This window comes from Antrostomus carolinensis, unplaced genomic scaffold (genome assembly GCF_000700745.2).
Source record: "Antrostomus carolinensis isolate BGI_N321 unplaced genomic scaffold, ASM70074v2 scaffold11171, whole genome shotgun sequence".
NCBI classification, from domain to species: Eukaryota; Metazoa; Chordata; class Aves; order Caprimulgiformes; family Caprimulgidae; genus Antrostomus; species Antrostomus carolinensis.
In genome coordinates this window covers 1-11,036 of record NW_010294814.1, presented here as the reverse complement: position 1 = coordinate 11,036, position 11,036 = coordinate 1, and the positions used below count along the sequence as shown (strand labels likewise).

Genomic DNA, 11,036 nt, shown 5'->3' with positions numbered 1-11,036 from the left:
AACAATGCGCTACAGTTAAAGTTTATTTTCATCTCTCTTCTTCAGCATTACCCTAATATTTCTTAAATCACACTTAAGTGTCATCACAGAAAACAAGCAGCATTAGCATGAATAAAAATGTTAGTTCATTAAAATATTTTCATACGAAAAATACTTACATTATGCAACTACTAACACACATATTCAATGTAACAAAGTTTCCTTTGACAGTTGCACCACGCAATGAAACAACTTACATTCAATATTCTCTGGGAATTTTCTGTGAATTACTTTGTATTTCTCTAGAGCTTTCTGGTAGTTACCTGCAAAGAAAACAAACATCTCCTAGACACATATACAAACATAAAAAAGAATATCTGATGAGAAATCGATATAGTTTAACATCACTTCATTTTTTTAGTTTGAGTACATGATTTAATATTATGAGACAAAATTTGATAAAACCAAACTTAACATTCTTTAAATAAGAGTCCACCCTCAGCAAGTTTGCTGATGATCATAGAATCACAGAATCATAGAATGGTTTGGATTGGAAGGGACCATAAGCTGGGAATTTTGCCAATGAATCATAAATTATCTAAAAATTGGCCAAAACCATGTGTTTCTTTGCTTGGAAAACAGCTAACCTGTCTAGTTTTGGGTGGCACTGACTGTTCTTAATGCACTGACTTCTCCAGGTCCTGCTCGTTTTCTCACTGCTGTTTTAAATAACTGAGCAGAGTGAGAAAATGCATGTATTTCTATGGAAGTCTGTTCTGCAAAGTTCTAAAGAAGCATAATGGAGAGTGACAAAATGGGATAGCAAGAAAGAAGAGTATTATTTACATCATCAAGTGTCTTGAATGGATTTTAGGTGATTAAAAAGTCCAGAAAGATTAGTCCCTTTCCATTTTGTTTATTGGCCTATTACACTCCCAGTATGAAAATACAGCACATTAAGAATGTCTTTTGTTTGTGTAATGCATTTCCCACTCCTTTTCAACAGTGGGTATAATTTTTTATATTAAAATAAATAGTATTTAAATATGTTTAATATTTATCAATTTTATATTAAAATAAAATACTATTAATATAATTACTATTTAAATATTTAAAAATCATACCCACTGTTGAAAAGGAATGGGAATTAAGTAACTTTAAAATCTAATTACTTATGTTAGATCAAATGGTAATATAATTACACTTAAAAGCTTCTATCAGATCATTCATGCAGTACTTTCTTCTTTGCTTTACTTATTTAACAGCACAATGAGTGTTTCATACATAAGGCAGTGCAGGCACACTTCCTGCACTTAAAACAAAGGTCATGTTTTATTACACATACACAGGAAATTCATAACAAAATAATATGCAACTGAATTTTCAAATAAACTTTAGGACCAGTATTCACACCAAGCAGAAAAGATCAAAAGGAAAAAAAAACAAAACATCAATCAAAACAAAAAAAATCAGAGTCATAGAATGGTTTGGGTTGGAAGGGAATTTTGAGTGTCACCTGGTCCAACCCGCTGCCATAGGCAGAGACATCTCTCACTGGATCAGGCTGCTCAAAGCCCTGTCCAACCTGGCCTTGAACACCTCCAGTGACAGGGCATCCACAGCTTCTCTGGGTAACCTCTTTCAGTGTCTCACCACTCTCATCATAAAAAATGTCTTTCTTATGTCCAATCTAAGTCTACTCTCTTTCAGTTTAAAACTCTTGCCCATTGTCCTGTCACTAACAGGCCCTGGTAAAAAGTCTCTCTCCATCTTTCTTATGAACTCCTTCATATATTCTCCAAACTTCTCTTCTCCAGACTGAAAAACCCAAACTAATTACAAAAAAATATTACAAACCTCCAACAAATTACAAAAAAGTTACAGAACTTACCACTTCTCCTGTAGCAACTGGCAACCATCAGCTGCCACTTCACCTCAGTTGGTCTGCATATAAATAAAATAAAATAGTTACACACACTGCCAAACAATGAATAAGCAAAACTATCTGCATAGCACTGGTGAAGACCTACTATTAAAGTACTAGCATATTGCCTTCCTAGGAAGAATTTAGCCTGCTCAGTTCACAGACAGTTTACCCCTGCATCGTGCTCCTATATTCAGGCATTGATGTCACTCATTTGTAGTCCTCTGCTACAGTTTTTCTCCTGCTCATGATGCTGTGCACCAGACCCAACTGGTAGACCTGACATGTGAATCACTGATCTTTGAGGTACAGAACCAGGTAACTGGGGAGAACAAAATGCTACACCATATTCTGAGCAAGTTCCACCAGTAGGATCCCAGGCACACGCATGGGATCCCTGCCAGGAAGCACACTCCTCACTTACAGCTTTGAACTCTGGCTTCTCCTCTCTGTCATCACCTCAATGCCCCAGCTGCTACCTGTCCTTCTCTTTTTGGCACAAAATGGTGATAGATATGGTCAGAGAAAATATTTGAGATGTTTGAACGTGTACAACAAAACTGTTAGTCCTTCTTCATTCTTATCAAGATAATGTGAAAATTATGAAATTTTCATGTCAGTGTAAGGATGGCTCAATAAGCCAAAGCACTTTTCACATGTGGCTTACGATTCAACAGTAGCGTATCCCAAAGGCACTGGGTGCTAATGTTTTCAGAATAGCTTTGTACTTATTCACCTCAATTTTTCCCTCCAGTCACAGCACAGGCCATTTTAACTGTAAATAATCTGTTTGCCTGGTAGGTGCCAAACAAGCTTATAAAAGGCAGCTGCTTCACCTTTCTTAGTTTCAGCTGAATATGTCTCCTGCAAACAATAAAGGCAGCCAAGCAGACACCATAATAAAGGGTATTACACAGTCCAGTATGAAAATTCTAGAGACAACAAATTGTCAGCAGCCAGCATTACCTGCACAACTCCTTTTATCAATGATAAATTTGTGCATGCTGGTAAAATGTAAAATAATTTAAAACTGTTTCTCAATTCATTGCCTAGCATGTTATCTTAGAATGCAATTTAAAATGTAATCTCTGTGATTAAAACACTAAAGATACTAGACAATGTTAAACTAAAAATTGCTGGTCATGGTTAAAATAGTTATAATTTTTAAAAGTAAATTTATTTACAATTAGTAGCAATTTATAACCCAACGTTTGTATTTATCAACTAGCATATCTCTACTCTATTTTTAATTCCAAATGAACACCAAAACATCTATTCTATTCATTTCTATTTCTATTATCTACCATTAACAATCCCACAAAGAACTAATTTCTCTGTATCACAGATAGATTACAATTTCAAGTAAGAATTTCATATGCCAATTACTTGTGCATCCTTTACAATCCACATACTTCATGTTTCATGCATAGATTGAGTACAACATGAAGCATAAAATATTTAGATCTCTGCCAAAACAATTAAATACTTATTTTTAGTTTTAGCTGTTTCTTTCCAAAGTTTCTAAGGCAGCTGTGAATGCCAGCATGCATAATCTCATAGCTTGACTAAAATACAGTTTTTTAAGGTGGCCAGTATTTATACTGAAAAGAATACTGGCAAACATGGGAACCGTGATTTCTGTGAACCCTCTCCTGTGTATTTTCATCTAATCTACATCTCTATTTTTTTACAATTATACCACAATTTGGGTGAAGTCCAAGATTTTTTATTTATTTTTGTTTCAATTTTTAATCCCTATTTAAACCTTTAAACCTTGGATTTTCTCCTCTATAATTAATATCTACTTTAACTCAAGCCCTTTGAATACCAGAACTGGTATTTTTAAACTGAACTTCTAACAACCTGTTCGCAGTTTAATTTTTCCTTGAATAATACTGTACACATTTTTGTTCACTTGTTGTCCTGTTCATGCGTATCATTCAGATTCACAGAGCAAAAAGAATGCCAAATTTTAGTTCATCACAAGATAAGTAATAAAAAAGTTTTGCTTAGTCTGATTTTTGGCAGGTTTCCCAAAACACAGAAATTCACCCTTGGAGTGAGTTTTAGTTCTATGAATTTCAGTTGGTCTATTAACACAAAATTCTTCATGAGCATACAGACAAATATTTGTTTCCACATAAAAAAGACCATATGTATGTCTTTTTAGAATTCTGTTTGAACTGTGGATTACAGATTTAAATTTCACCAAATTTTTATTTATTAACTATTTGTCTGGTAAGCTCCCTTTCTGATCTAAAACAAAATATATGGCCTATATACTTTCTTAAGTGCAACATATTCTGCTAAAGGACAATTTCAGCAACTAAGCTGCTGAACTAAACTCAATATATTTCAGGTATCTCTATCAGGATCAATTTGATCCATCCACTTATTTTCACTGATCATCTGTAATTCTGCACTGCACATTTTTTGCTTACTTCCATACCTTATTTGTAATATCCTTTTAATGGGCGTAGAAGTTATGTGAAAGGAGAAACGCAGCAAGAACTGCTACAAGATACATTTATCTAAAGCATCAAATCCTCACCACTTGAGAAAATAACAGAAAGGAAAAATTCCACATAAAGCCATAGAGAAGGAGGTCTTGGTGGCTTAAGAAAGTTGTTCTCCACTTCATAGCTGTGTTTAATGGCAGGGGATAGAGAAAAGAGATTCTAACAGCTAGTACTATCTTGGGCCCAACGGTGGATCTTACTTAACATTGAAATTGCACAGTAACAACAAAACCACACTGTAAATAAACTGGAAGTCGAGAAAATTAAATAATATCCCAAATATTCTTAACTCTGGTATTTGCTTATAATATTAAAGTTATCTTAACTGATTTATCTCTAGGTATACTTATGGATGTCTAATCACAAAATATGTGAGTAGGCATAAAATAATAATTACTTACAGGATAAGTGCTGCTCTTTCAAAGTACTCAATGGCTTTTTCACAAAACTGGGTGTCAATGTAATAGGCTCCAAGCCATTCAATGACCTCAATGTTTGAAGGGAAATACCGGTATGACTGACAAAATAGGAAAGGAGAAAGAAACAAAATTTTAGTGATAAGCAACATCTCTATGTTACTTCTGGAATATCTGACTCAAGTGTTTAAATCTCCAGATGCCAAAAACATGTAATATATGAATGGGAGTAGTATGCTACACTAAGTAATCCTGGGGGGGAAAAAAAAGGCATGCCAAGTTTTCTAATTACAGAATGCTTTTTAGAAGTTACCTAAGATGTCTGTCACGTTTTCTACCTAGATTTATTTGAAATATTATTTTAAATAGTTTGCAACAGCAAAAATGTTTACTTAGATCATGTCTACATGTGAATAAGTTACCTAAAATGTTAAACAGTGATAACTAATAGGCGTACAATTCCACACTCAAATCAGTTTGCTGGAAAACTCACCTAAAAGCATTCTTTTCTATGAAATACATATGCATGTAAATAATACTTTCAGCTTTTTAGAAAATTCCACTGATATAGGCAGCAAAATTATCACCAAACACAACTCCACTAGTATTCAGATTGCAACACAGACTTTGGTCATCCTCGCTTTATGCAGATTAAAAAACCTCTCAGATTGCAGCAAAGCAACTTCCTGTCTTATTCCTGTTCCTAAACCAGAAGAATCTCTACAAACTACAGCCAGTACCACAGCTTGTTTGAAATGAGAGAGGATGCCTATCTTTAGGCAATTGTGAATACATAATACGTAGTTGTACCATTAGAATAAATATATAAACTTACATATATAAACACAAACACATTATACATATATCCCCATATTCATTATACAGATATAGCTTCCAATCAACAGTCATGTCAGACACCTTTAAGATTACATTTATTATATTATTTTTTTATTTTGTCTCAGACTATATTTTAAATTAAAAGTATTAGGGGTTAACGTAAATAACGACCATATGAAAAATGAAAGTCTGAGGTCAAATACCACGTGGAAACACAGGTTATGCCTTTTCCTAGGATCTGACTACAAAAATTAGATTTTGTCAACTCTCTCTCCCCCAAAAACTTTTTTTTTTAATAACATTTTAAAAAGTTTAAATAAATCAATTGTTAATTTGATATAGGAACATATGGCAAAATTTTCTTTAATTATGAGAAAGTACATTGGAAAAGCAATAAAGATCAAGTACCTCACAGTAATAATGAAAAGCTTGAGATTTATCACCCTCATTATCATATAACTTCCCTAGCTTTGAAAGTACATGTGGATCAGTTGGTACTATGCTGATCAGCTGCAGGAGCCACTCTATGGCTTGATTGGGATCTTCCACGATCTCATATCTGAATTTTCTTCAGTCAAGGACTGATGACTATGGTATTTTGATTTACTCAGAACCTCTCCTACTTTACATAATGTAGCACATACGCTGGACAGATATGCCAGTCACTGTAGTGTGGAGATACCCTGGGATTTTTTACATATTTGTACATTATTTGTAGCCTTTACAACTTGGTTAGTTTTTCATAATACATCATTTTGTCCTAAAGGGAGTGATTAGGTAAAACTGCTGTCCTCAAGAACAGACTTTTGCCTGCAGTGAGGCTTCCTGCTCTATGTGTAAGAAGCACAGCACAGATAGTGTTCGGTTCTGGTCCAGAGAACAGGGGCAGCTTTAGCTGTAATTAGGCCCGCAGCGTGCTCTCCCCTCCTCAGTCACCCCTGAGCTGCAAAATGCCTCAGACCTCTGCAGCAGTGTGAGCTGGAGCTACTGCCCAACACGGTTTTTTAGGTTTCCACTGCACCTCACCCTTCATGGAAAAAGCTTGTGAGCGTTGGTGGAAAGCAGTTTTACACAGCAGTGGAGCACAGAAATCCTCCCCAAAATGGGAACTGGAAGTTGTAGGGCCATTTATGCTGGTGTAAAGGGATTATGCAAGGAACAGACATCACAGCCCTTTTGTATTTTTGGAGGTTACTTATTTTATTGACTAAAATATATTTTTATTATCTTCACTGCTCTTAAAAGTATAATACAGGAACTGGAATCTATTCTGCTTTGGGGAGGATTTTATTACAGTTTGCACATCCTCAGAAGTATTGTTAAATAAATTCAGTGTAGAATATCACTGCTGATGTGCAAAGCTAAACCTTCCCCTCCTCAGCTTTCAATCCGTTGAGCTTTTGAAGTGTTGGGAGACAATTACGTTCTTACACATACACTAACTAATCTGAAAACAGCTTTCAGAACAGAAATGCACTTTCATTAACTATATTATTTTTTTCTTAAAGGTTTTACTCAATCGTGCTTACATCTGCCACATTATTTTCATAATAAAATCAGCACCATTTTAAATATTCTAGGACACACTTAAATACTGAGTGAAAAAGTATTCCCTGCAATGTGAACATTCTTAATACATTTCTTCACTTGCTTCACTGGAAATGTCCAAGGAGGTTGTAAGTTCTGTTCTTGTTTTTACAAACATCAGAGAATGAATCTATGTATGATCATCTTCAGTGAACACTACAGTAAATTTCTAAGTTGTCATGTCATGACTGAAGTATATTTCATGTTAAATGAGTTTACTAAAACCACCATCCCTTATCATAATTCAGAAAAAGATACATGTTTGCTATCTGGTGAAGGACTTGGGCACTATTTCCAAGGATTGCATGGAGTTTCAGAAAACAGTCCAAAGCTTTATCTATTCTGTTTAACTTCTTGTATGCTAAACCTAAAAAATAAAGGTTACGTTATTAATGCAATGAGCAAAAGGTGACTTCAGCATATTAACTGACAATTAATAATAACCAAGAAAAATAAAATAGGAACATGGTACTCAGAGCCAGTGTAACTGCCTTGACATTGATGGACTCTATTCTTGAGAGCCATGATTATAATTCTTACCAGCTAATATAATTTACCAAACTGATAAACACAAGGAACGCAAACCTAATTAAAAACCCAAGAACATATGTAATCTCACTTTTTGAACAAGATGAATGAGGGAAAGGGAGGGCTTTTAGAGGGGAATGACTCTGATGCTTTAATAACGCTAAAACTGGTGTATTTTTAGTAGATAGCAGAAATGTTTATCATCAAAGTGACTTAATTATCTGCAATTATTAGTTGATGTTGTTAACACAAGTATTTTTTGCAGAACAGATAGGAAGTACAAATTAATACCTTGCTATAACATAAATTACTGAATAAAGTAATGGGTATGTGTTTCTATACAATAAAACTTTGAAAGCCACATTCTCAGAAACACTAGCATTACCTTTAGACAAAAGCCAAACCACAAAAGCACCTTTAGCTTACCAAGATTATAAAGTGCTTCAGTGCATGAGGAATCATTCCTGAGAGCTTCCTTATAAAACTCAGCTGCTTTTTCATAGTCTCCATTTGCAAAAACAGTATTTCCTTTGTTAGTTAGAGCTGCTGGATTGTACCTATCAGAATTTACAGCTAAATCTGCATAGTTAGTTGCTTGTGCCAATTCATTCTCCTGCATGAACAAAACAAACATTGTATTAGTCATTTGTCAGTCAATTTTCTTGCAGCTGTGGCTTCTTACAGTTAATATAGTAGAATTTTGAAAGATTGAGAATAAAAAAAACAATACATTCTTTAGTCCTAAAATATTCCTTATGTATTTGCATCTCTTTCAAGTTTCAGAGGACTTAATACTTGAGACATGTTTTGCCACTCTGTCCCATTCAGCCTGGGTTTTCTTTTTGCTACAAAGCAGTATTTCTTTAAAAAACAAAATAAATCTCCATACTCTACAAACTTTGCATGAACACACCTGCCTAAGCTACGTGCTTCACATGTTCCTGAAGTTCAGCTAGGGTCTTCAGGACATGAGTTTTCAATGCAGCTACCAAGCTTCTGCATAAATCACACTGCAGGCACACTTCAGTGGCCTGGGGCTCAATCTCCCTCTTTGTCCCAGCAACAGGATACAAAGGACACGCTTCAAACCAACTACAGCCAAGAATGCACGTTCCAGAAAAACTCCTCTAACATGCAGTTTCTCACTGTTTACAGAGATTATTTAGACAGACACAAAAACTGCTACAAAGATACAGAAGTTGCTACATAAACTGCAGTTCTTAACTGGTTTTGCTGAAGCAAACACTTACCAAATAATAAAGGAATGAAAGGTTTGTTGCAGCTGCACTCTTCACTCTGCTATCCTTTTTTTCAAACATTTTTAAAGTCTCCAGTGCCTAGAAGTGATTTGGAAACAACTTACTTCCCACCGAAGCAAACTTATACTAAAATTCTTTCAGAAAGCATTGATAAACTTCACAGTAACAAACAGCTAAAATTATCAACTCATATACTCACATACATGATAATTACTAGAGCTTGTAACACACTTGTAAGCAGGTACACACAGAAGTATATCTATATTATTCATAATATTAATCTTGGTCACAAAATTTCAATAGTATTGGCTATTTATTACAAAATTCAGATTAAATACTTCTACCTTGAAGTACACAGATATCTGACAATTCTGTACATATAAACCACAAATTTATAGTATTTACTTTTAATGTAGTCAACTAATGAAAATTCTCCTATCTGTTTTTCCAGTTCCTTAAGTGAACACGAAAGGATTGACATTAAAACTCTAATTAAAAACCAAAAAAATTACATGAGATATAAAAAAATATGCAAGACAGTGTAGGATTGGATTTTAACTTGCAGTTTTGTGTAATAAGATGACAACACTTGTCTAAGTTTAGGAAGTACTCAAACGCGAAGACTGAGCCAAAAGATTTTTTTTTTTTTTTTAATCTTTTTACATAAAAATTAAATTTCACAAACTTCAAAATAAATAATTTAATGGACAAAAAGTAAACAAATTTATAGTTAATAATTATCAAAGAAACTTTGAAATAAAAGGCAGCTTTTTTTTTCATTGACTATGTGATAATGTTTTTAACTGCAGACTAAATTAAGAAAATCTGGCTTCTTTACACTAATTATTTATATTAACTACACAAACTGTTAGAATATCACAGTGAGCCCAGTTCTGTCATCTGTTACAACACAGACGTGGCAACCTCAATTTAGCCATCAACATTAGCAATTCAAAAGTTTCCTTCTTCCTCTACATGAAACCTGTATGCTGCTGTTTACATATCAAAGTGAATGCATGATACTGTATGTCCAAGGCCAAAATAAACATAAGGGAAACAAGTTTTAATTGACTGTCATCCATACTGCTTTTCCAGTTCCTTTACACAAAAAACATGACTATACTAATGGTGTGTGATATGACAACGTATATACAGCTAGAGGTAGTTCATTGATTCAGTCAACTACATTCCACCCAAGAACTATGAACTACTAAAGATCATGACATTCTCCTAATAACAAAAAATCCTCTGCAGAAATATACCAATTTCAATCAAGAAAAGCATTTCAAAAGTTAGGCTCTAGATTTTGTGGTCTCTGAAATGCAAGACTCAACTACGATAATTTTAAACTTTTATATATATATTTGTGACTTTCTCCAAAAACAGAAGGGTCCCAAATATTTACAAATGTAACACTACTATATCTGAGGTACTCTAATCATAAGTAAAGAATTGCTTCTTTGAGGAAAAGCCATCCATGTCTTATAATGGAACTAATATTTAGTGAACTTAGAGCTACATAGTTCAAAGTCACTTTTTGAAAAGCCATTTTCCATTGTAGCCTATTTGTTTACCTTTGTTTTTTTGCTGCTAAATGTCACCTTTGACAATAAAAATCAGAGTGGAAGTAATCTCTTTCTTATATAATGAAAAGTTCATATGACTCTGAACCCTATTACTAGTAAATTATGTTGCAGGTTACTTGAACCTTTTCAGCAATTATGAGTCCTAGGATGAAAATCCATAGCAATACTTCTTTTGTCCTTGCAAAGTAGAAAAGCTCTGGCACAGCATCATCAGTTAATTTTATACATTTCTAAATAACTTCTAACTTTTTAATCCCAACAATAATGATTATTCCCTGGAGGGCAGGGATGCCATCCAGAGGGACCATGACAGACTTTAGAGGTGGGCCCATGCAAACCTCATGGAGTCCAGCAAGGCCAAGTGCAAGGTCCTGGGTCAGGGCAGCCCCAAGCACAAATAC

General features: G+C 34.3%; 1 protein-coding gene across 1 annotated transcript; it reads right to left on the bottom strand.

The window, feature by feature from the left end:
- Nucleotides 1–236: 236 nt before the first annotated feature.
- On the bottom strand, nt 237–9,127 carry LOC104519655 (intraflagellar transport protein 88 homolog; the record flags this gene model as incomplete). The annotated part of the gene is made up of 7 exons (XM_010177759.1): nt 237–302; nt 1,871–1,923; nt 4,824–4,939; nt 6,084–6,234; nt 7,521–7,629; nt 8,217–8,403; nt 9,041–9,127. Coding segments are annotated over 7 exons (769 nt in total), but the record flags the coding sequence as incomplete, so codon positions are not given.
- Between the last annotated feature and the right edge of the window lie 1,909 nt (nt 9,128–11,036).